Raw genomic sequence first — 27,487 nt, 5'->3', positions numbered from 1 at the left:
ACATTTTCTATGGAAGGATCCTCAGAAAGGATTCAAAATCAGAAACAACATGCTATGAAGAGCATATTTAAGAGCAATACCTTGATGTGAAAGCCAGTCCAAAGCCTTGTTTGGTTGATAAAATCATACTCTGGTATTCCCCAACCAATTTCGCCAACATACTCATATTTATATTTTGCCGGTAAGCATCTGTTTGAGGCAGGCCTCCATAAATATCTGAGATCTCCAGTCTTTTCTAATGCTGGGCGCTTTTCTCCTATATAGGAAGTGTGCTGATGAATTTTTGGTAGATGATCCTTTATATAATCTGGGCCTTAAAAAGACAGAAAGACTTTTTTAAAAACTCTATACTTTATTCTAAAATGCATTTGTCATTTTAAATGGTGAACATAATAATACTAATGATTATATGATACTTACTAGGTTCTGGGTGCTATTACAAGCCTTTTAGATACATTACTCCGTTAATCCTTATAATAACCAAATGAAATAGGTAGTGGTGTTTTCTCCAATTTTTAGCAGAGGTGGGGGGAATGAAGCAAAGAAAGATTGATTACTTTTCTAGAGTCACAACTAACAAGCTCTTCATTGCCAGACAGGCTGTCTCACAGCTGGGTTCTTATTTACCCCCCATCCACTGCTTTTTTTTTAGAACTAATTTAATCCAGATGTATCTTTATTTTTTTATTTTTTTTAAATGTTTATTCATTTTTTTAAGAGAGAGAGAAAGAAAGAGATAGAGACAGAGCATGAGCAGGGGAGGGGGAAAGAGGGAGGGAGACACAGAATCCAAAGCAGCCTCCAGGCTCTGAGCTGTCAGCACAGAGCCCCATGTGGGGCTTAAACTCACGAACCACAAGATCATAACCTGAGCCGAAGTGGGACGCTTAACCGACTGCACCACCTAGATGCCCCTAATCCAGACATATCACTTATGCCACACTTGCGGGATGTAGGCCTTCAGACATTGGGGTGTCTGATCTAAACAGATAAAATCTTGAAATGAGAATTAGGAAATTTCCCAAATGTATCAGAAGCAACTGGAAAGTAGAGAAGACTCTCAGATGGGAAGAGCAGCTTATAACAGATGATGACCAAAGGCAGAGACATTTAACAAATATTAGTATATTATTTTATTTTTAAAATGTTTATTTTTGAGAGAGACAGAGTGTGAGCAGGGGCGGGACAGAGAGAGAGGGAGACACAGAATCTGAAGCAGGCTCCAGGCTAGCAGCAAAAAGCCCGACGGGAGGCTCACACTCACGAACCGGCGAGATCATGACCTGAGCCGAAGTCAGCCACTTGACCGGATGAGCCACCCGGGTGCCCCTAAATATTGGTATTTTAAATGTAAGACAGTGAACAAAAAGAAATCCGTGAATTGTGGAAGTGGGTAAAATACACCGAAATAAGAGAAGGTCCGGAAAGGATCACTTAAATGAGCCTGGTATTGCAAGTTGAGGATGTGAAACATAAAGGGGAGCAAAGATCTACAGGAAGAATGGTAATGATTTAAAGTAGAAAGTAAGGGGCTGTCCAGGAGGAGTTTTAGAAGTCCCAGAACCCACATTGCTGCAGGATCATATGGACGAATTAGGGACACAAACAAAAAACTCCATTCCTGTTACCAGAAGCCGACCAAAGACGTTGGAGGCAGAAGCTATGTTGTGGTTGTGATTTCAACTGGGCCCCTCTTGGCCCTGTGACTCCTCTCATTTGGCTCTTGGGTCAGGGGGCTCAGTGTTTGCAGAGTTTACGGGTAGGCCGGGGCTTTGACCAGGTACTCGGAAGGAATGGTCAATGTGCTAACAAGTCTGTGCTTAGAGAAGTCGTCTAAACTTTCCAAGGTAGTGGGAAACATGAAACTGCTCGTCAGATGCATGATTTTGGCAGATGTTTTCACAGCCTCCTAATCAACATCACTCCCCATGGTGCGCTGAGTACTCACTGTGGCTAATTTCCCTTGACGGATACATGGTGGCTTCACTTTTATTCATGTCAGGTTTTCACTCAGGTATAACTATTTTGGTAAAGAATAGAATGTCCAGAGCATAAAAAACCATTTTCTTTCTCAGTGTGACAGGTGTTGCGGTCTTACCTACAAAACTCCTGTCAGAAGGAATTTGTGCAGCAGGCTCCTCGGAACGGGATGAAATACAGAAGAATGGGGGTTAGTCTTACTGAAACTTCTGTGTACACTAAGGCCACCGTTTTCCCAAATGTGTCATCAAATGCCACTTCCTTGAGTGCACGATGAAAATACATGTGTGTGGGGTGGGAGTGCTTTATAGTCAAAAACTTGGGGGAACTCCACTTGCTACTTTTGCCTTTTAGTTGCCCACAGCACATGAAGGCATATTAAAAGTTCTGAGAAGTCCTATGGTGACTAAACCTGTTTACACTTAGGTGACCCAGTGTTTCCCAAACTTATTTAAACATGGGTCTCTGTCAGTGCAGAGCCCAAGGTGGGGCTTGATCTCACAAACTGTGACATCACGACCTGAGCAAGAATCAAGAGTTGGACGCTGAACCAACTAAGCTGTCCCTGCGATTGATTTTTTAAAAGAGCCGTTACTCGACAGCTGAATCAAAAGCACTCGGTTTTAGATAGTGTCATGGAAGGTGCCCATACTCTACAAACCAAGAATATGTTTATGTGGGGGAGGGGGGGGAGGGGCAGGGAGCTCCAATCAGGGTTCTCTGCGGCTTTAGTCAAGTCACTGGACTTTTCTCAACTCCTGTTTCCTCTTTCGTGCTTTAGAAATACCATGATGCAATATTCACAGCACAGGAGATTCCTGGGAAGACCCCGCCCTGGCCACCTAACTAACTCAGGTATCTGCCTTATGAGGCCGAGGCAGCTGGATGCCAGAGTCCAAGCTAGGCCCCCATTTCCAGCAGATCCCCTCTAGCCATCCCAGTGTTTACCTTACCAGAAAGCAAAAGATCCACATATCACTACCCAAACAGCAACACGCAGAAATGTGCTTTCCTTAATGAGACAGTTCCACAGGTGTTTGGCTTTAAATGACACGCTTTTGTTTTTCCAAACCTCTTCCTCCAGGGCCTAGACTCTATGCTGGTTCTGATTCCCCGCTTAAGAGTAAAACTTCCAACTCACATGTGACCCATTGTCGCTTTAGTTTTCCTTTGACATTTATCATCTCTGTTCAGCTATCGTTGCTACATTTCTTAGGGTGTTTCTAGTTTTTTTTTCATCGTATGGAAGCTTTCCTCCATCTTTCATCCTCTTCCCCAAACTCCAGCGCTCATTTGCCAACAGTGACGTTGGCAGCTCCTGGGTTAATAAGTCTCTCACCTGCCCATCTTCTTTAAAGTTCTCTTTTGCGTCTGAAGACTTGTCTAGTGGGACAACTAGCAGCTATAGTGCTTACACAGAGCTGCCCAACTTCTGTCAGTCAGTCCTAACTCTTCCTCCCCTGTGACAGCCACATTGTGATGGGAGGAGATGTACTTCCATTAAAACCTGTACCAGGCTTCGGGGCTCCACGTTTCTTATTCGTCCTGCCCTGGAAAAACTGTATGCCCTTTCCCTCTCCCCTTTACATGTGCCCAACAGTACTTGCTTATTTGTACTGAAATTCTAAAGTTACAGTTAAGGATATGGTTTTGAAGTTAAACTACTGTAGGTTCAAATCCTCGCTTTGTCTGAGGCTGGCCTTTTTTTTTTTTTTTTCTTTTTTTTAAATTTACATCCAAGTTAGTTAGCATATAATGCAACAATGATCTCAGGAGTAGATTCCTTAGTGCCCCTTACCCATTTAGCCCATCCCCCCTCCCACACCCCCTCCAGTAACCCTCTGTTTGTCCTCATATTTAAAAGTCTCTTATGTTTTGTCCCCCTCCCTGTTTTTATATTCGTTTTGCTTCCCTTCCCTTGTGTTCATCTGGTCTGTGTCTTAAAGTCCTCAATGAGTGAAGCCATTATGATATTTGTCTTTCTCTGGCTGGCTAATTTTGCTTAGCATAATACCCTCCAGTTCCATCCACGTAGTTGCAAATGGCAAGATTTCATTCTTTTTGATTGCTGAGTAATACTCCATTGTATATATATACCACATCTTCTTTATCCATTCATCCATCGATGGACATTTGGGCTCTTTCCATACTTTGGCTATTGTTGATAGTGCTGGTGTAAACATTGGGGTGCATGTGCCCCTTCGAAACAGCATACCTGTATCCCTTGGATAAATACCTAGTAGCACAATTGCTGGGTCGTAGGGTAGTTCTATTTTTAATTTTTTGAGGAACCTCCATACTGTTTTCCAGAGTGGCTGCACCAGCTTGCATTCCCACCAACAATGCAAAAGAGATCCTCTTTCTCTGCATCCTCGTCAACATCTGTTATTGTCTGAGTTGTTAATGTTAGTCATTCTGACAGGTGTGAGGTGGTTTCTCATTGTGGTTTTGATTTACATTTCCCTGATGATGAGGGACGTTGAGCATTTTTTCATGTGTCAGTTGGCCATCTGGATGTCTTCTTGGGAGAAATGTCTATTTGAGTCTTTTTAAGGCTGGCCTTTTGACCCAGGGAAAGTTATTCAGCTTCTGAGTTTTAGGCCTCTCCTCTATAAAATGAGAATATTGATGCCCTCCTATATTGTAGCCATGTTGGATGGAGAGGAGAGAATCAATTTTATTTAAAGAATTGCTTAGCTGAGAACGTGGCATATAATATATAGCTAATATTATTATTGTTTTTTGTTTTTATTTGATGTTTTCTCTTATTACATTCCTTTAAAACAGGAGCTTTCACTGATAAATGATTTATTCCTTATTGTGATTAAGTTCCAGTTCCTTTCCTGAGAGCTCATCTAGATCAGGGGTTGGCAAACTTTTCTTATAAAGACCAAGAGAGTAAATAGTTTTGGCTTTGTGGGGAATATGGTCACTAACTACCCAGCTGTCCCACTGTAGGGCAAAAGCATCAGTAGACAATATGTAAACAAACGAGCATGGCTGTGTTCCAATAAAACTTTATTTATGAACATTGAAATTGTAAGCTCATGTAATTCTCACATGTAACAATATTCTTCTTCTTTTTCTTTTTCCTACTTGAAAATCTAAAAGCCATTCTTTGTTCACCAGCCCTACAAAAACAGGTGGCAGGACAAATTTGATCCAGGAGCCAAGGTTGGCTGACCTGTGCTCTAGATGGTGGGAAGATGGTGGGCACTAAGGAAGCAGATTGCCATAAAGGCTGGAAAGAGCACAGACAGGCGAATCTGGGAGGTTTTCCAATAAACTTCATCTGTTTAAGCCAACGCTTGAAAAGGACCAGCTATAGCATGTGTCAGTAGAAAAAGAAAAAATTCCATCTCTGAGGCAAATGTCTCTTTCTGACCTCTCGCCTGCATTTACAGAGTTTCATTTAATTCATCAACTCATCCATTCATTTATTCTTTCACTTATTAAGCAAGTATTTATTGATCCATATGCAAGTGAGCAAAGCAAACCCCCTGCCTTCATGGGCCTTGCATTTCCTTTGAGAGGCCAGCAATACAAGTAAACACTCATTCATTATCTTTCATTTGGCTTATCACTATAACGTCCTAACTAGTCTTGGCTCTAGTTTCTATCCTTTCCAATCCATCCTCCACACACAGCTGCTTAAAGTGAACTAAAACTCAACTAAAATAAATACCTCCTCTCCTAAACAACACATGAAGTGGTTTTCTGTGGTGCTTATAATTTTTTTCATCCAGCTTTCTTAGGATTGCTGATTAGTGTCTTCATAATCTGACCTTAGCTACTTATTCTTACATGCCTTCACTTTTTTCGTTGTCAAAATTCATCTTTCAAGGCATATTATAAGTGATGCTTTTCTAGAAAACACCCCTAGTCCCCCCAAGTCAAAATTAGACAAACACATGCTACTTTTACAGTAGTTTCTTTTAATTTCACCTTCCTTTTTATATCATATTTATTGGATCTTCTCTATTTAAAATTTTTTTTTAATGTTTATTTACTTTTGAGACAGAGAGAGACAGAGTATGAGCAGGTAAGGGGCAGAGACAGAGGAAGACACAGAATCTGAAGTAGGTTCCAGGCTCTGAGCTGTCAGCAGAGAGCCTGACATGGGGCTTGAACCCACAAACTGTGAGATAATGACCTGAGCCAAAGTCAGATGCTTACCCGACTGAGCCACCAAGGTGCCCCTAATTTTCTCTATTTTTAAGCTCCTAGAGGGTAAAGGTTATATCTATAAACCCTTTTCAAAAAGTTTTTTAATTGAAATATATTTCATATATAACATTGTGTAAATTTAAAGTGTACAACATGTTGATTTGATATATGTATTGTAATATGATTGCCATTATAGTGATAATTAGCATGTCTATCCTGTCACATAATTAAAATTTCTCTTTTTTCAAATGTTTATTTATTTTTGAGAGAGAGAGAGAGAGAGCAAGCAGGGAGGGGCAGAGAGAGAGAGGAGAGAGAGAATCTCAAGCAATCTCTACACTATCAGCACAGAGGCTGATGTAGCGCTCGAACTCATGAATTGTGAGATCATGACCTGAGCTGAATCAAGAGTCAGTCATTTAACCAACTAAGCCAACCAGGTGCCCCCCAAATTTATTTTTAATGGTTGGAATAATTAATATCTAGTCAATTGGCAAGTTTGATAAAATAATAGAGTATCATTGTCTATATTTACTATGCTGTGCATTTTATCTCTAGGACTTAATTACTACTCTTTGGAAATTTGTACCCTTAAACATCTCTCCGCCCCACCCCCAACCTCCAGGCCCTGGTAACCACCATTTTACTTTATGTTTTCACAAGTCTGGCCTTTTTGGATTCCACATAAGTGATATCATATAGTACTTGTCTTTCTCTGTCTGACTTATTTCACTTAGCACGATGTCCTCAAGTTCCATCCATATTGTTGCAAATGGCAAGATAGCCTTCTTTCTCATAACTGAATAATGTTCCATTGTATATATGTATTATGTCTGTAAAGTCTTAATTGCCAGCACAGTCCTCAAACATAGTTGGTCCTCAAGAAATATGTGTTGAATGTTGAAGTGAATGGTTTGTCAAATAAATGAATTTAAAAATTCCATCATAAGGGGTGTCTGGTTGGCTCAGTGAGAAAAGTATGTGACTCTTGATCTATGGGTCATGAGTTCAAGCCCCGTGTTGGATGTAGAGATTACTTAAAATAAATAAATGAACCTTAAAAAAATTCCATCAACGTTGAAAAAAAAAATTTAAAAAAAAAAAAAAAAAGGGGCGCCTGGGTGGCGCAGTCGGTTAAGCGTCCGACTTCAGCCAGGTCACGATCTCGCGGTCCGTGAGTTCGAGCCCCGCGTCAGGCTCTGGGCTGATGGCTCGGAGCCTGGAGCCTGTTTCCGATTCTGTGTCTCCCTCTTTCTCTGCCCCTCCCCCGTTCATGCTCTGTCTCTCTCTGTCCCAAAAATAAATAAAAAACGTTGAAAAAAAAAATTAAAAAAAAAAAAAATTCCATCAAAAGACAGGAGGCATATAAACTCATATTAAAGGTGAAGCAAGCACTTCTTTAAGTATCTAAAGAGAAATCTACTTTCTAGAACTGCCTCAAATCCTCCTATTTTGGATTTTATGATATGACACTTAAGAGTAAGGTCAGAGTAAGAATTGCTTTTCACAACATTTATTTTTAGTAGTTAGAGGCAGAGAGAAGGATGAGAGCTCATAGTAATATGACTTCATTCTATAATATTGCCTCATGAGGCCAATTCTCCACTTCAGTGACCAAGATGAAGCATTCTAGGGAAATAAATTGAAAGGAATCAAGTGGTTCATGGAAATGAGTGTTTTAATAAGTATATTTGGAAACCTGTTGACAATATGGGCATAAATTTGCCATTACAGATGCGCTATGCAGAAAAGCTGGACTTATTGGAGACTCAAGGCAAGGCAGAGGTCAGAGGAGACAGTGGGACTGTGAAACTGAAATGAACTCTTATGGACACATCTGACATATGCATGTAGGGGCAAGGAGAGAGGAGACAATGCTAGAAATTACTTTGTGCCACTGCTAATGTGAATAGGACTCTCCAGTTCCAACAATTACCAAGAATGGATCCATGGACTGGATAAATTTTAAGTGCTTTATCTCAATCCCACTGGTGCAATTATGCATTGGGTCTAACCATTAAATGGACTGAAAAGATTAAGTTTGTCAGATTTCTGAAAGAGCCAAATAAACATCAGACAAAAACATCCTTGCTATATACATTTGTTCTTCACTCAAACAATAAACCTCCTGCAGATAATCTGAAAACATTAAGGACAGCCTCCAATAAACTCAAACTGCCTCCAATAAATCCATGGGATTATTATGTCAATAAGGAAACTTATATGATAATTACATATAAAACTATAAATTGGAATTTAGGGTTATGACGAATTAGAGATTTCACCGGATACTTCTGCACAGTTCAGCCAATGGTTGAACTAATATTGATGGCACTCTACTGAGTGCCCGGAGCTGGGTCAGAGTAAAGAAAGATTAATAAGACATGACCTCTGTTTTTCTGGTTTTTCATATGCTGTAGACTGAATGTGTCCCCCTCCAAATTCATGTTCTCTCCTAAGACCCAATGCGATGAGTTTCCTTCCCATAGGAAGTTGGGCCTATGGGAGGTGATTAGGTCATGAGGGTGGAGCTGTCATGAGTGGATTTGGTACCCTCATAAGAGACCCCAGAGAGCTCTCTCGCCCCTTCTGCCATTTGAGGTTACAGCAAAAAACACGGCCATCTATGAACCAGGAAGTGGGCGCTCACCAGACACTGAATCTACTCTCACCAGGTGCCTTGATCTTGGACTTCCCAGCCTCCAGAGCTGTGAGATGAAATTTCTGTTGTTAATAAGTCACCCAAGGCTACGATATTCTATTATTGTAGCTCCAAACACACTGACACCATACAATCTAAAGAAGACCGTGCTCATCTCCTCCAGGAAACATTGTCTGCTCTCATGACAGACACTGTTATTCACTGAAACTTTAAAATGCATTTTGATCTACGTTTCATGTGCCTGCTTAGGTTTCCTACTTTTTTCATGAATTGTGTCTTGTCTCTCTGCTTGTCAAGCCAGCCCGTGTTAGTTCCTTTTAAAGACCTGAAATGCCTTTTGTTTGCTTTGTAACTTCCACAGCATTCTGGGCAGTGCAATACACATGCAAACACTGTGTAATTTTTATTGGAAGGATGAAGTTGCTGTTATAATCCAAAATTATAAAATTCCACATTCTTCCCAGTGACTGCAGAAAGATGGCGGGATCAGAAGTTTTTCAAACATCTGTGGACTTGTACTTGGAAAATAGAACTGATAGACTCATTCTGACAAAACTTTGCAACCGGGTGATTCTCCACAATATAAGTAGATAATAATAAATAGGTTTCGTTGTGTTGTTTTATTTATTTCAAGAGATTGTGTGCAATCAAACAGGGAAGGAGAGAGACAGAGAGAGGGAGAGAATCCCAAGCAGGCTCCATGGTGTCAGCATAGAGCCCATTGTGGGACTCAACCTCATGAATCTTGAGATCATGACCTAAGCTGAAATCAAGAGTCGGACATTTAACCAACTGAGCCACCGAGGTGTCCCTGTTTTGGTTTTTATCTTGGGAACTTTCGTAGTATACACATGCATAAAATAGTCAATTGTATTATAAGGAACTTTTACCGTTCGTGGAAACAGGCTCTCGATGTCTGTCTGAAGAAGAACATTTAAAATATTTACATATGTAGTACTAATAAAAACTCATTAGGGTACTGTAAATAACAGGAAATCCTTGGCAAATGGATTAAACAAGAAGGAAAATTATTATGTCGTATAATAAGGTCTTCTGCGAAATGAGGATTCTATGGTTGCTGAATCCAGTAGTTCTGTGATGTCTTCAGAAATGCAGGTTCTTTCCATGTGTGTGTTCTGCATCCTCAGTGTACCAGGTTGCCTTCAGGCAAGCTCCCCTTGAGGTTCCAGCGAGGCTATCAGTTCCAGGTATCATATGCAGATACCATAATGCCCATGAGGGGGGGTATGTGTTTCATCAGTGGAGAAGCCTTTCCTAGAAAACCCCAGATGAATTGCTTTCTCATTTCATTGGCCAGGATTGAGTCATTCATCTCTTCTCAAAACCAAGCACTGGCAAGAGGATGGAGATTTCAGTGACTAGCTTAGATGAGTCAGGGTTTAACCCTGAGTCATGGGAGGCGACTATAGACACCCAAACAAAATGGAGTCTTTCTAGAAAGGAAGAGGGTATACTGACCTCTGAGTTATCTGCTACAAAGCATACAGGGAAATGTTCCTCAGAGAAAAAAAAAAAAAAAGAAAGAAAAGAAATCCATTCATAAAACACACACATTTATGTAATGTAACTATTCACCCCTTTGCAATCAACTTTTAAGACACCATCAATCATTTAAAGTTTACCCTCCTTTGGTTCTTGGTCATGTGATAAATTATAATCTGTTTCAGTGTTTATGCTCTCATACTTGAAGATACAGCTTTACACTGAAATGATACAAAGAAATGGAGGCAAGCCATAGGCTCCATCAAAACTATTTTTTTTAATTTAAAATTATTATTTTATTATTTTATTTTTTTTAAGAGAGAGAGAGAGCTGGGGAGGGGCAGAGGGTGAGGGAGAGAGAGAGTATCCTAAGCAGGCTCTGCGCCCAGTGCAGAGCCTGAGTCACCCAGGTGACCCAGAACTCATTTTCCTAAAATGTGAGGGAGAGAGAGCAGTTGTTAATTTCTATTTAAATCCTTTGAGAGAGAGCAGAGGTTTGCAAAGTTTTCCATAAAAAAAAGAGTAAATGTTTCAACTTTTCAAGAGAAGTAAACTTCTCAACCCTGCCACTGCGGCACAAAAGCAGCCATGGGCAATAAGTAAACTATTGTGTGCCTACATTCCAATAAAACTTTATTTATAGATCCTGGGACTAGAATTTTAATAATCTCATGTGTCACAAAATATTCTTTTAATTTTTTCCAACCATGGAACATAGTACAAAACCAGGTGTCAAACTAGATTTGGTCCACAGGCTATAGTTTACTAATCCCTGGTCTAGAGCGCTTCTCATGTTTGCCTTTTATCTTACACACCTGCCATTCATATTTAGAGAGGAAGTTTCTGGGTTGATTACTTCACAGCAAAAGTAAGTACTTAAAAAAAAAAAACATTTCCTTTAAATGCACTCTCTTGCATGAAAGAGTTCACTTTTTATTTGTACAATTGGTTCCAATAGAGTACGTGGCTTTTTTTGTATTTTGCTGATGTTAATTTGGTCTCATTTCACTTCTCATTTTGTGGTCATTGATTTTGTTATTATTGGTATTGCACATGTGACCCAGTGAGGAGATGCAAATATGGTTAACCTGCCAGTGCAAATAAAAAATAGAAGAATGGGGTGGAATACTAAATTATACAGATAGATTGGAAATAACAACATTAGGTAAGAATTACACTGGTTTTACCCCACTGGAAAGAGCTGAGAGGGTATGCATTGCTCCATTAGGGCTGTGAGTAATGATGGTAATTACCACCTAATCTAAAGAGAAGAGTGTAACTCACACTGGACTGGGTAGAAACAGTTACTCGAGCTATGGTGTTAAGAATTGTAAAATGTACCATTGACTTTTAAAATGTACCAGGTATGCTTCCAAAGAGAAAAGGGAAGAAATTTACTACTTCAAATGTAGACATCTATAGTAAGGCACATCACAATTACAGACATGTTAAAATGTAATTTATTAAAATAACACTTCTTAGCCTAGATGATATATGGCAATTTCCTTCTCTATTCCCTGGACAAACAGTATACGAGGAAAGGATCATCTATTTTAGATGGCAGAAAGTGATTTCAATTTAGACCAAGGCAATTTCAACTAGTAAGTGGTATTTCTCACCTTGTAAATTATTTAATAAACAAGTAGAGGGGTGCCTGGTTGGCTCAGTCGGTAGAGTGTATGACTCTGGATCTCGGGGTCATGAGTTCGAGTCCCACATTTGAGTGCAGAGATTACTTGAAAAAAAAAAAACCAAGTAGAAATAGCTAAAAGTATGCTGTAAGAAAAACATCGAGCCTGCTATTTGGATTATTGAGAAATATTTAATTGTAAAAAGCAAGAAAATGGTAATCAATAGCTAGGTACTCTTTACATTTGTTGTATCTTTTCTGTTATACTTTTAACCCTTTCTACTTGGATGGCTGGGGGACTCCTGCTCCCAGATAGATAAAAGGATTGAAATAAAATGACTGTTTATTTATTCCTAGAATAGATTTCACTGGGCTGCAATGCTTCACTTTTAAAATGGATTTGAGAACAAGTGCAATATTGGACTCACAAAGCCACATGATAGCAGACATTTATAAATTATAAATTAATTTAAATTTCCTTATCACTCCATATTCAAATGTCCTTTGGGATATGTTTTTCCATCCCTGTGAGCAAATATTTTCCTCTAGAATATACTTAGTATAACAGAAAGAGCATTTGGACAGGGAGAATGGTAACTGGGATTTTGGTTTTAGCCTTGCTGCCATTAGTTGAGTGAACTTGGGAAAGCCATTTTGTCTTCCTTGGTTAACCTCAATTTTTCTTTTTTTCAACAACTCTATTGAAGTATAACTGAAATACAAGAAACTGAATATACTTAAAGTGTATACAACTTGTTAAGCTTTATGTATATGTACACATGTAACAAGTTTGCCAGATAAATATAGGATACCCAGTTAAATTTGTATCTCAGGTAGGCAATGAATAATTTTTTTTTTAGTAAAAGTATGCTCCAAATATTGTGTGGTACATATACAAAAAAAAAAATCTTTATCTGATATTAAATTTAATTGAGCATCCTATATTTTTACTTGCTAAATCGGGCAGCCCTAGTCATGAAATATCACCACAATCAAAATAAAGAACATATCCATCACCTCCAAAATTTCATCATGCCCCTTTGCAAATCCTTTTTCTCATTCCCTGCCTTTTCCTATACCTAGGCAACCAATTATCTGCTTTCTGTTCCTATAATTAATTGGCATTTTTTATAATTGTATATAAATGGCATTATACAGTATACACTCTCTTTGGTCTGGCTTCTTACACCAAACATAATTATTTTGAGGTCATCTTTTTAATGACACGTACCAATAGTTTATTTCTTTTTATTGCCAAGTGGTATCTTATTATATGGCAGACAACAGTTTATCCATTCACCTGTTGATGGGACTTTAGGGTTGTTTTCAGTGTGTAACTGTTACAAATAAAGCTGCTATGAACATTTGCATACAGATCTTTTTATGGAAATGTGCTTTCATTCTTTTAGGTAAATACCTAGCAGTGGAAATGCCAGACCATATGGTGGGTGACTAACTTTTTAAGAAACTGCTAAATTGTTTTCCAAAGTGGTCGAACCAATTTAATTTCTGCCCACATGGTATGAGAGTTCTACGTTCTCCACATCCATGCAAATACGTGGTAGAGTTGGTCTTAATTTTTGCCATTCTAATAGGTGTGCAGTGGTGTCTCATTGTGGCTTTATCTTGCATTTCTCTAACAATCGATAACGTTCAGCATCTTGTGCATATTGGCCGTCTGTTTATCTTCTTGGATGAACTATCCAAATCTTCTGCCCATTTTTTAATTGCATTGTTCTCTTATTAAGAGTTTTGAGAGTTATTGACATATTCTGAATATAAGTCTTTTATCAATATGTATTTTGTAAATATTTTCTTCTGGTCTGTTCTTCTATTTCCATCCTCTTAACAGTGTTGTATGGAGAGTAATTTTGATACAGATCATTTTATAAATATTCTTTTTTAAGATTATTTACTTATTTGTTTAGAGAGAGAGGGAGAGTGAGAGAGGGGCAGAGAGAGAGGGAGAGAGAGAATTTCAAGCAGACTCTGCATTCTCATCGCAGAGCCTGATGGGGGCTCTAACGCATGAACCATGAGGTCATGACCTGAGCTGCAACCAAGACTCAACACAACCGACTGAGCCACCCAGGCATCCATATAAATGTTCTTTTAAGGATCATATTTTAGGTGTTGAATCTAAAAAATTTGTCCAACCCAAGGTCACAAAGATTGTCTCCTCCGTTTTCTTTTAGATGTTGTATAGTTTTAGGTTTTTCATTCAGGTCTATGATCCATTTCAAGTCAATTTTTGTATATGGTGAGAGATATGGTTTGGAAAGTTCAGATTTTTTTGTGTGTATGTATATTTAATTGTTCTAGCACCATGTTTATAAGACTGTCCTGAATTTCGCCACTGAAATGCATTTGCTCATTTTTTAGTAATATATATTTCGCTAACTTATCTTAGTGATATATATATATATATACGTATATATATATACGTATATATATAACTAACATATATATAACATATATATGACATATATATAACATATATATATATAAAACTAACTATATACATCACCAAATAATTGTATACACACACACACACACACACACACACACACACACACATATACACACACAGTGGTATTTTCTTGGGTCCTTGTATAAAATGCATTTCTTACTGCAGGCTGCAGTTAGAATCTAAGTTTGAAAGCCACTGATATAATGCTCCCTTGAATTACTTTTTTCTCTATCCTACTTTATTTCTCCCCTCTGAGTTTATATCACTCTTCCTGTGTAATTTACACCCTGCATTTTCATTCAATATTTCTTGCAATTTGCTGGTGGTTTACAGCAAGACATTTCCTTTGTCATTTGTTTTGCCTCATTGGGAGACATCATGATGTGGAGAAAAGAGAAGGGGCCATACTTTTTCTGAATTCTATTTCATAATAGGCTTGTGGCCTTCTTCAAAATATTTACTGTTTCTCTGGATGAGTTTCTTTATCTGAAAAATGATACCACATCTAACAACCTCATACAGTTGTTGTAAGAATCGAGAGATATGGTACGTATCATACGTAGACCATGCCTGGATGTATAACTGTCACATAACAGATGCCGGATGATAGATAGCTATTATCTTATTATGTACCTTCTGACCATTTCTGGTATTCCCCTCACCTTCTGCCAGGCCCGTTCCTTCTTCTGTGCTAATTCTATTGTAGCCTATACAAGATTAGGCCTGAGATGATTAAATGCAACACCCTCAGCTACTGTAGTGAGAAATGTTTAATGATATTACACAGGAAGTATCATGGTGCCAAACAGATGGAGATCAGATTTAATTTTAATCTAAAAAAGAAAAATTCTTCTCCCCCAAAAGAGACCTTAAAAATCTCCCTTCCATTGTCAAGGCAAACAGAAAAATACCCCTCTCTGAACAGAACACAGCCGCTTGAAATGCAAACCATTCAGCTAAAAGCACCAAGGCTGTAGATTCCCCAGAACCTAAAAGCCAAAAATTAGAATGCTCTGTGATTGCCAACAGGGGCAAGACTATTCTAACTTATACCAGAGAAGAAACTGTCTGGCACTGAAAAGGTATTCAGACTGAACCACTGTCTACTTAAGAGTTATTATCTGTTAAGTCCATTGCAAAGAGGAATGGGAGACTATATTTGTGTTTTCTTCATTAAAAATTAAAAATAAGCAAGGAGCCACTCTATGAATTCCTATATTCCTAGCCTAACCTGATTATAAATAACTGAAATTCTGGCAGCTAGATTGCCGCATCTAATTTTGCACTGTATCACAGTTTTCATAAATTTACTCATTTTCACTTATACATGGTAAGCTTCTAGCTATTCTTCACCATAACTAATTTGTTATTCATCCTAATGATAACAGTGACCTGGTATAGAGGCTGCAAGTCAAGAGTGTTTCATTGACACCTCGTTCCAGAAATGTAGTTAAAACCCCATCAACAGGTGTGGCATTTGGATATGTGGATGTTCTACAAAAATTTTAATCTGACCTTCAACAGGTCTAGAACTTTCCAGTATGGTAGCCATGGCCATAAATGTCTAGGAAGTACTTAAATTCCTAGTTCGAATTGAAATGTGCTGTAAGTTGAAAGCACATATCATATTTCCAAGACTTAGTACAAAAGAAAGAAGGTGAAACATTTCATTATTACCTTTTAATATGGATTTCATATTGAAATGATAAGAATTTGGATCTATTGGATTAAATAAAACATATTACTAAAACTATCTCACCTATTTACATTTTCAAAATGTGGTTGCTAGGGGGGCGCCTGGGTGACTTAGTCGGTTAAACGTCCAACTTCAGCTCAGCTCATGATTTCACAGTTAGTGAGTCTGAGCCCCACATCGGGCTCTGTGCTGACAGCTCAGAGCCTGAAGCCTGCTTTGGATTCTGGGTCTCCTTCTCTCTCTGTCCCTCCCCAGCTCATGCTCTGTCTGTCTGTCTGCCTCTTAAAAATAGATAAACATTTGAAAAAAAGTTAAAAAAAAATAAAACGTGGCTACCAGGAAACTTTGCGTTACATGGTGTACATTATACTCCTATCGAACAGCACTTGTCTCGAGTTTGTAAACTTGTGAAATTCTATGATACTTAAGCTGGGGGATAATTATGAATGTGGTTATTAAGATCAGGAATACTTGTTGCAATGTTTGTTAGAGAGGGCGAGGTCCTTGTGCACATAACTCACTGAAGAGTCAGACAGAAGCAGTCTAGAAGGGTCTATTCAGAAGACCAAAATGAAACCAATTTGAGCAACCATGTTTATGCAGGGGAAAAGTTAGTGGCTTTAATGTGTGGATAAGTGACCACACCCTGTCAATGCAATGCAATGTTCAACTTGTTACTCATCCCTGAAACCTGCCTCCCAGGTTTCTATAGCTAATTGCTCACAGTTGGATCCCTTTTAAGGTGAGATTACACTCCCTACAGGATATGTTGCACAGGCTGACATCTTGAGAGTTTCTAAGTTTTCACTCCACATAGCACTCACTTTGGGTCATGTTATGGCTTTGAATAAAACACTGCGTATGAAAGATGATTGCAGGCAATACTAAATGGTGACAAATAGAAATTCCCTGGATCTATACTAGTTTTAATCAAATAGATTCAAGAGAACTTTAAGGACAGATTTTTAAGTCAGAGAAATCACAGACTAATAATAACCTAAGGATGAGGTACAAATAAAAATTATGTTGGGGTGCTTGGGTGGCTCAGTCAGTTAAGTGTCCAATTCTTGGTTTCAGCTCAGGTCATGATCTCACGGTTCATGAGATCGAGCCCTGAGTCAGACTTTGTGTGACAGTGTGGAGCCTGCTTGGGATTCTCTCTCTCTCTCAATATGCACCTCCCCACCCTCAAAATAAATGAATAAACTTAAAAAAATATGTCAAGCATAAATAGGTCAATTTCACTGAAGCATAGAAAGGAGAACAAGGAGGGTCAGGCAATTACAATTTAATGCCATTGAGGCAATGTTTCACATTGTTTTCCCTAGCATGTCAGTGTTCTTTTAGTATATTTTTGTGAAAGTGTTGATGCTGGCAGTATTTTCTCCTAATATCTATTAAAAAATACTAAAGAATATACAGATTATTTAACAATGTCGTTGTCAGTAAATTTTTAAAAATGCTGTTACTTGAGGTTTTCAGGACATTACATGGGAGATTACCTAATGCACAGCTAACTGATAGTCCATACACAAACATGCCTGCTGTGACTCAATTTTTTTATCTGTAAAATGGGGATAACTATCTATGCGACAAATTTTTGCGAGAAATACATAAGATAAATCATGTAAAGAATTTAGAACAGTGCCTAGCATATCCTAATCAGTCAATAAATGTTAGATGATGATGACGACAATGATGAAGAAGAAGTGATATGTACCTTTATTTAATGATCACTGGTCTATGTTCATTTTCATGTTATAATTTTAACACATAATTATGAAATGGGTCAAATGTTGACTTTTTACAGCAAATAATATAGTAAGAAAGCATACTTAATTATCCACTTTAACTCAATAGTACACTTTATTTTCTTAACTCCATTAACTCCATTATTAAATTCTTTCAACACATTATAATTGGAAAAATATTGCTGTGGTTACATAGCTAGGACTCAAGAAACATTCCTTAAATCCTTGAATGAAGTTAATGTGAGCAATGTTGCACTAGACATTTGGTCATTCAGTATTTTCTTTCTGCTCTGAGTCTGTAGCAGTGGTTTACCGGTAAATGTTTTAACAACTGACTCTCAGAGGAAAAAGTTATGATTTTAGCATTTACATTTACCAATTTCTCTCGTGTAAATATTCCCACCATGGCCAATTTAAAACTACCAATGTGATGTCATTGGATACAGTGTTGGAAAGAGCATAGCATCGCCTGAGAACTTATTAAAAATGCAAAATCTCGGGCCCTACCTCATATCTCCTGAAACAGAAACCCTGAAGGTGGGGCCTAACAACCTGTGTCTGAACAATTCTTCCAAGTGATTTTCATGCATACTGAAGTTTGAGAACCACTCACTACCTTATCCCACTGCTGTTGTTTCTGAAGGAGCAACAGTGCTAAGTAGCTTCTAACTTATAGCACATATATTAATTAATGTGCTAACTAATGACTAACAGTGTTGACGTTTTGATTCTTAGAAGCATCTAATTATGGCCTCTGAAATGGTAATGCATATATTCCTGGAATCCTTATACCAAGCTGCTACTCTTATGGGAAGGTAGAAAGGTAATTTCATCTTCAAATATTTCCATGTTTCAGCTGCTATTCAAAGGCTCTGAGAATGGGTCATTAAGTGCTACTGGTTGTGATTTCTGGTGGCTTTGGGGGTAGAGACCATGAGCAAAATTCCTGTGCTAAAATAAATAGATGTCGTGTTGCATTAGTGGATATATTAATCAACTTGGGTTGCCAGTTGGTTTTGGAAATCACATTAATACAGCCCTAAACCTAGTTATTGCATTCACAGTTTTGGCAGAGAGGTACATGTTTCCAGCGTGTTCTGGGGGGCTTTGGATTGGCGCGGCCTCTAGAGGTCAGCAGGTACAACCTTGTACCCTAGGTAAGGTTACCTCCTGAGGCTGGTGTTCATCCAACAGCCCAAATATTTCCAGCCACAGAACACGTTCTATTTTTGGACAGCTCTAATTATTCTTCCATATATTGAACTGAAATCTGCCTTCCTGTAATAGTCATCTAAATTCTGAATCTTATTTAATAATCTCTCTCTCACTGGACAGCCTGTCAGATATAAGAAAGGCTCACAACTAGCTTCTTTTACAAATCAGGCTTCCCCACTTCTTTTGGGTGTTCTTAGTGTGATATGATTTTTAAACTCTTCACCATCCTGCCTCATGATGCTCTTCAGTATATTAATATCTTCCTTAAAATGTGGCACTCATAACCAGAAATAATGCTACCGTGTGGTCCAATCAGGGCAGAGTGTGCTTGCTTGTTGAACACAGAACTCTGTGATTGTGTCAGCTTTATCAGCCACCATGCTCACTTGAGTTAGTTAACTTGAGTTGGGCTCATCTTGAATTCACTGTCAGCCACAACCTCCACACCAAGCAATTACGCAATGTGTTACCTATTCTTGACTTGTATTGTTGATTTTTAACCCTAAGTGCAAGGTTCATATTTATTCCCGTTAAATTATAATCCTGTTGGTGTCAGCTCCTAATTCTAAAATACTATCTTTTACAACCCAAATCGGCATCCAATTTTACTCTCTCTCTTCCTTTTTCTCCATCTCCCAGGTTTATGCCTTCTGCGAACCTAAGAGCATGCTCTCTTTCCATTCAAATCCCTGAGAAAACTGTTGAGCAAAACAGAGCTAACTCCCACTCTCCTCCCTCAATCAATTATTAAACATCAAAACTTGGAACTGGAATACACTGTCCAGGGGAAGTACCAGTTCAATATTGACTCTCATTTGCCAATTGTATTTCAGTCTGCCTTTCTGCCAAAGTAACTTAAAAAACGAAAATATCACCATTGTTGGGAATAATTCCCAGGGAACACTTAGGATGCTTTAAAAATTTGATATATATCCCCATTCTTCGATGTGTGCAGAAGGTGACAGTTTAAGAACAATATAGAATAATTAGAAGCTCTAATCCTAATCCTGTATTAGTTGAAGTACTTAGAGAGCATTGATACTATACTGAAAACATTACTACGAATTTATTTTTTTGTAATTTTCTTTGAATTGCTTTTATGTTTATGGAAAACTATTCCTCCAGTGGCTCCTTAAATCTATAAAAATCAAAAATAATGATAAAGAAAGATTTTTTAAATCTATTTAGCGCAGAGTATCAACACTTAGAGTTTACAGGCTATGTGAAGAAGCATATTCCTAAACTCTATTTATAAGCTACACGATTATGTAAGATGTGGAGGTGAAAGCGAATAACATCAAATCACAAACGCCAAAATTCCATTCAAGGGGTGGTCTCTGAGATGATATCTGATCTGGTACCTTTAGACTACCCAGAGAGGAACGATTAGAAAATATGGTTCAACTGACACCAGTCAGGAGGAGGGGGTGGAGACTTTTTCTTTTTTAACATGAATAACCCTGGCTAACCTAACATCACAGAATTTTGAAATAATTTTTGAAGTAATGCTGATACACCACGGCACTAAATATTTTTGTTCATTTTGAATCTCCCCCTCAAAAGCGGCCTTGTGTACTGTTGCATCACTGCTTACAGGAAAGCAAATTACTTTGCACATTTAAATGGATGGTCAATGGTGCCAAGTCCACAGTTACTGAGTAATCACAGCTTCCTCACTGTAACTAAAATATCCTATTTACATGTTTTTAAAATGAGAGATATAAGGCAATTGGAACCCTTGCACGCAGGTCGGGGGGGGGGATGTAAAATGGTGTAGCTGCTGGAGAAAATAATGTGATAATTACTCAAAAAACTAAACATAGAATTACAATATGACGGAACAATTCCACCTCTGGCTATGTACCCGAAAGAAGTGAAAGCAGGGACTGGAACAGGTATTTGTACACCCATGTTCATAGCCACATTATTCACAGTAGCCAAAAGGTAAATCAACCCAAGCATCCATGGATGGATGGATGGATGGACGGATGGATAAAAAGTGTGGTATATACATATATGTTAGTCTGCGGGGCTGTCATAACAAAACACTACGGACCTAACAAACCAATGGCTTAAACAAAATTTATTTTCTCACAGTGCTGGAGGGTGGAAGACCAAAACCAAGATGCCTTTAGGGTTAGTTTCTGGTGAGACCTCTCCCGTTGGTTTGTAGATGGCTCCCTTCTCTCTGTGTTCTCCTATGAACTCAACAATCACAGAAAAGGCACTCTGATGTCCCCTAGAATGGCAGTTCTAGGGGATTAGAGCTCCACCCTATGACCTTATTTATCTCCATAAAGAAACTGACTCCAAATGAGGTCACACTAGGGACTGGAGCTTCAACATATAGGTTTGGAGTGGGGTGGGAGTGGGGGTACAATTCAGTCCATAATAACATACAATGTAATAGTATTCAGGCTTAAAAAGGAAGGATATTGTGACACAAGCTACAACGTGGAATAACCTTGAGGACGTTATACCAAGTGGAATAAACCAGTCACAAAAAGACAAGTGTTGTATGATTCCACTTATGAGATTATTAAAATAGCCTAATTCATTGAGACAGAAAGTAAAGTGGTGGCTGCGAGGGACTGGAGAGGGGGAAATGGAGAGTTAAGTGTTTAATGGGTACAGAATTTCAATTTTGCAAGATGAAAAACTTGCAAAGATGGATAATGGTGATGGCTGCACAACAGTGAAAATGTACTTAATACTACAGAATTGTACGTTTTTCAGTATTTTCCGTTTTATGTTTCAAAGTTTTAAATCTACCATTTATATACGTTTGTTTTACCATAATTTTTTCAGAAACGAGAAAAGCACTCTTGGATTAAACCATTCATATTTAGTATGTGACCCCAAGTGGCCCTCACTCTCGGTGGACCTGTCCTGAAACACATTTAAACACACACACACACACACACACACACACACACACACTTACTACAGTGCCATGATGTGCCATCAGCCTATCAGCAAATAGTCTCAATTCTTTGTTTTATGCTTTTTACTATATTATCTTTTCAAATGTATAAGATGGGTATTTCATCATCTACAGCTACCTTTCCATAGAATCTCGTAAATTTTTGTATGAATTACAACTTATTTTTTTTCATGTATTGTCATCATAGTGATGGTAATAAACTTGTATATTTACTGAATTACGGGAAAATCAGTTTGGGGACTTACAGCCCTACAAGAATGTAAATAATTTAATAATATTGTTAGATGTTAGTTGAGTATAAACTAGCAGAATTGGGAAGTCCCAGATTTGTTTTGCCTTTGGTCTCTTTTTCCCTTCCTCAACCAATATCTAAATGCAGGGAATGCCTGGGTCCTGGCACGCAATAAATATCTGTGGAAGACATGAATAAATATGAGATATGCGTGTTATACAAAGATTCCCTTGTTGAAGAAAGGGAAAAATCCAATGTCTCATGTAAAACAGCTGGGTGTGAATGTCTAAGTTGAATGTGAATACTATTTTGAAATAGTATTACAATGTTGCAGGAATAAATCCGCTTTTAAAATACAGCTAATAGTTTTTAATTTATTAAGAATTTTTTTCCAAGGGCACCTGTGTGGCATAGTTGGCTAAGTGTCCTGAATCTTAATTTCTGCTCAGGTCATGATCTCACAGTTTGTGAGTTTGAGCACAAATGTCAGGTTCTGCGATGACAGTGTGGAGCCTGCTTGGGATTCTCTCTCTCTCTCTCTCTCTCTCTCTCTCTCTCTCTCTGTCGCTCTGCTCCTTCCCTGCCCATGTTCTCTCTCTCAAAAATAAATAAATAAAATTTATTAAAAATTTTAAGAATTTTTTTTTCAAGTATGGCAAAGCATTTAGAAATGAAAATTTTCAGTATCAGTTGCTTTTGTAAAGCAAAAGCCAGAAACTCCAGTGTGGCTTCTGGGTATCTATCTTAATGCCTTTGCCAATATTGTGATTCAAAATTTTCAAGTTTTGCTAGACCCAAAGGAAAGAGAAACAGTCTATCCTATTAGGAAGAAGAGAGCTGGAACAAAGAAATTCAGGTTTTTGTAATGCTTTGCGCATTGTAATTTCTATATATATGCAAATAACATATATTAAAATGCTGACCAAAGATAAACACCTGGAACTGTGTGCAATTATACTGATTAATGATTACAGCCATTAAAAAGTTAAGTGTTTACTAAATGTGCAATGTTATGTTGATAAATGAGGAGGAGGCAAAATGATAAGGGTTGGTCTGGCTCTCCATGGTCTTATAATCTGGCCAAGAATATAGTCTTACACACTGAACAATTAGGCCAAAGTTGGGTGATGCTGCCTTTTGTTGAAAAAGAAATTCAGAGAAGTTATGATCATTGAGAGATAGTCATGGAAAATGTGGCTTTTGAGCAAGACGTGGATAGATTAATGAAGTCAACACACAAATTTGAAACAATTTGTAATTTAAAAAAATGTAAGCATACAGTCAAATACGTATGAAATCTGAGGATGGGAATCTGTTAAGGTTTTCTGCTATGTCAAAGAAATGGAATGTAAAGCAGATTTCCAACATCATTGCTAATCTCCATTAATCAGATCATTATGACATGAATAGGTTCATATAAAAAGCCTCATAGTTTTCTTCAAACACTGGCTACTTCTTACAGCAGATGAAACAATTAAAGCAATAAATATGGGCCAATTAGCAGGACTCTCTTTAGCCCAGTTCTGATTGCAGTGTTCACAAATCACAGAATAACATTACCTTTACTCCATCAGGTGGTACTTTTTCATGTTATTATTGTGTAAAATGCAACAATTTAAAAATTATAGATATTCCTCCCCCCAACCCCGCCAGTTTCCAATCTTCTAGTTAACAAAAAAGAGGAGGGAATTAATTCTTTTTTTTTTCTTTTAATTTCTTTTCCTTCTCTCTTAGGGAGGCTTTCCCGATTGTCATCTCAGTTGTATCTTCCTATCTTGTCTTTAGTAACCCCTTGTGGTTGTAGACTGGCTATGCCATGCCCATTTGTCAGTTAAAAAGGCTAAAGTGGAAAGTCCTATTGTGCTCTCAATTTCTCATTTTTTTACAACAGCCTGACCCCCACAAGGAGACACTGGGTGAGCAGCAGCTGGGTCCCTAGAAGAAGGAGGAGTTTAAATACATTCCCTTTGAACTTGTGTGGTTCCCTGCCATTGTTTCCCACAATGCACCTGCAATATCTTTATGTTTCCATTTCTGCTAAAAAGCAAATCTCTGTCTCCTCCAAAAGAGTATGAACATAACTAACCACCACACTGGAGAGCTCTGTAGGGAGTTAAAGGGGGGAGGAGGCTGGGCCAATAGAGTATAGATCAGAGGGAGCAGGTGGAAGCTTGGTCTGAAATCTGTTCCTGGATGTTGCTCTCAGCAGTGCTCTATTAGTGAACAAATCGTGTAAGTCATTGAGAAAGTAGTGTTAGAAAAATTTTGGATGAGAGAAAGAAGGTACTGTGGAGGACTCCTCTCCTTTCCACCCACATCTACTCTAGGCAAAGAACTCAAAGAGTGAACAACAATGTGTTTGCTCTGCATTGTCTGCTTATGCTGAGATAATTAATGACCCAGTCTACGGATAAACCAGTATCTAAAATGACTCTCTGGGTAGAACAGTTGGTCAAACCTGTAAGTTAGTGGCTATGAATAGTGTGATTAAAAAAAAAAAAAAAAAGAAAAAGAAAAGAAACCTAGACTGCATACTTCTCAAGGATTTGTGAATCAGCTCATGCACCCCTTCCTTCTACAGATTTTTTGAGAAGGTGCTCTTCCGGGCTGCCCCTGGTGCGAAGACTTTGTCGTCTCCCTATCCTTTGAAGCTGGAACCAGAAAAAAAGGTGAGTCCCAGAAGTCCTGGTTCCCCACCTGGAGCTGCCCAAAATGGCAGTGTCACAAGAAAAACCGTGATATACCCATCATGGATAGTCCATCCACTACCACCAGCTCAGGAGAGTAATTCAGACAGACTGTCTAGACTATCTAGTGGTAGTGTGGTCACCACTGGACATCTACATAGTGCTATCTGTGAAACAGCCTGAACCTTCTCATCTTATTCTGATTGCAAGGGAGGAAGTTAGTAATGGCCTATATATGAGGGAACTCTTGCTTAGTACCCTGACGTCGAACACTTCCCTTACTTGCATTGTGCAGAATTCAAATAATGAGTTCTATCTGAAGTTGAAGTAGATGTGTCGCAGTCGGGGAAGTTGGCCAGAGTTTTAGCACTGAAAATTCAGTGTTCTGGGAAAACCCTGCCTTGGGGGTAAATTAGGACAATTGGTCATCCTAGGATACAATGCTCATGTGGCCGGAAAAAGATGGTCTCCCTCCGGACAACAGGAGAAACTAAAGCCAGAGAAAAGGTAAAGGGAATGTACAAGGAGGTGGCACCAGCCGTCTGGCCTGCTGGATTTGCTGGCTGGAGGTAGGCAGACAGTAAATCAACTCTGTACTGGAGCTGAATTTCAAAGCCCTAATCAAGATTCCCTAAATATCCTTTGGTAGCTGTTTAAAAAAATGTAAACAAAGACCAACTATGGTTTGTGATTATCTATGCGCAGTTTTTTTGCTCCTCATTCTTCTTTGTCTCTGTAATTGTAGAAGAGAAAAAAATAAGGAGAGATTGGGGGAGGGAGTAGACACAGAGGTTAAAGGCATATCAGTCAATTGGTGAAGGTAGGAGACAGTAGAGGATCCAAATGCTTGTGATCCTTTTTGATGAACAGACCACAGGAATAACCATTATGGCAGAAGTTATCTTTGAAGCTGCCTTATATTAGAGCACTAGCTCAAAATTTTTTTTTTTTTTTTTTTTTACGTTTATTTATTTTTTTTTGAGACAGAGAGAGAGAGAGACAGAGCATGAACGGGGGAGGAGCAGAGAGAGAGGGAGACACAGAATCGGAAGCAGGCTCCAGGCTCTGGGCCATCAGCCCAGAGCCCGACGCGGGGCTCGAACTCACGGACCGCGAGATCGTGACCTGGCTGAAGTCGGACGCTTAACCGACTGCGCCACCCAGGCGCCCCAAAATTTTATCTACTCCATTGTGACTAGTTGAGATGTGAAAAGGCAGGCGACAGGAGATTAAAGTATCGCTGATCGTGGAAGCTCTGTCTTTGGGCCAGGTAGGGTGGGATGTCATTTCCTTTCCATTTATCTGTGGGATGACACTCTCCCACTTTCTGTGACTCTCTACTTTAATAAATGGTCCTGACTTTTTGTGCAATACATAATTTTCCTCTGGGCACGACCTCAGCTCCAAATGTATGTTTTCAACTTCAAAACATTTTAAACTGAGGCACTCTGTCATTATTTTAGGTGATTCACAGTGGTGAAGTAAACATTTACTGTACAGTTTTTGTCTGTTACATCATCACACAAAAATGACTGCACAAACTCCCATCCAAATTTGGAGATAATGTTTAAGACAGTCTGATTTCTTTTTGAGAGAGAAAGAGAGAGCGAGTGTATGCGTGCGTTCGTGCAAGTGGGGGAGGGGCAGAGGGAGAGGGAGAGAGAATCTCAAGCAGGCTCCATCTCACTATCATGAGATCATGATCTGAGCCTCAGACACTTAACCGACTGAGCCACCCAGGTACCCCAAGAGACAGTCTTATTTAAAATAAAATCTGGGGGCGCCTGGGTGGCTCAGTCGGTTAAGCGTCCAACTTCGGCTCAGGTCATGCTCTCACGGTCCCTGAGTTCGAGCCCCGCGTCAGGCTCTGTGCTGACAGCTCAGAGCCTGGAGCCCGTTTCAGATTCTGTGTCTCCCTCTCTCTCTGCCCCTCCCCTGTTCATGCTCTGTCTCTCTCTGTCTCAAAAATAAATAAACATTAAAAAAACCAAATCAAATCAAATCAAATCAAATCCGGATGTTGCAAATAAATATCACAATTTTCCAAGGTAATCTTTCAAGCCATTAAAATTGTGACTGCCAATCAGAGAAAGCCATTTCAAGATGCTGTGGACCCGAAAGACTGTGATCCTCAAACCCAAATTCATGAAGTCTGAGGCTTTCTATTTGTGAATGAGCTGCTTCTCCATGCTGCTATTTGTGCCTCAGAGTGTTCTGGGTGAGTAGCAATGGGAAATTATTTATGAAGCAATGATTAATGAGGTTGTTGACCAATATACAGACTAATGTAAGTAACTTCCTACTTTATAGTCCTTACACACAACAATCCATACATACAGACAATATTTCCATAGCACCTCTCCTCCCTCAGAAGTAGAGGTAGAATTATCACAGTATTGGAGATTTATTGCAAGCTCATTTCAATCTTTATTTTCTGGGTGATTATATGCCAAGGTCAATGATAAGCAATCATTTATTTGGGGGGCCCATTTCAAGGGAGTCTAAGACACCTGGTTTGAGGGAAAAAAGTATTCCTGAGACCTAGAATTG

General features: G+C 38.7%; 1 protein-coding gene across 5 annotated transcripts in view; it reads right to left on the bottom strand.

The window, feature by feature from the left end:
* SPMIP2 (sperm microtubule inner protein 2) overlaps positions 1-27,487 on the bottom strand; it is a 99,174-nt gene that overhangs the window by 58,679 nt on the left and 13,008 nt on the right. For all 5 annotated transcript variants that reach the window (XM_058721026.1, XM_058721025.1, XM_058721027.1 and 2 more), the window contains exon 2: positions 81-313. In XM_058721026.1, the coding sequence (XP_058577009.1) occupies positions 81-313 (233 nt within the window). The remainder of the gene's footprint in view (positions 1-80; positions 314-27,487) is intronic.

This window comes from Neofelis nebulosa, chromosome 3 (assembly GCF_028018385.1).
Source record: "Neofelis nebulosa isolate mNeoNeb1 chromosome 3, mNeoNeb1.pri, whole genome shotgun sequence".
NCBI lineage: Eukaryota > Metazoa > Chordata > Mammalia > Carnivora > Felidae > Neofelis > Neofelis nebulosa.
Note: the sequence above shows the minus strand (reverse complement) of the source record. Positions and strands in the feature narration are given on the sequence as shown.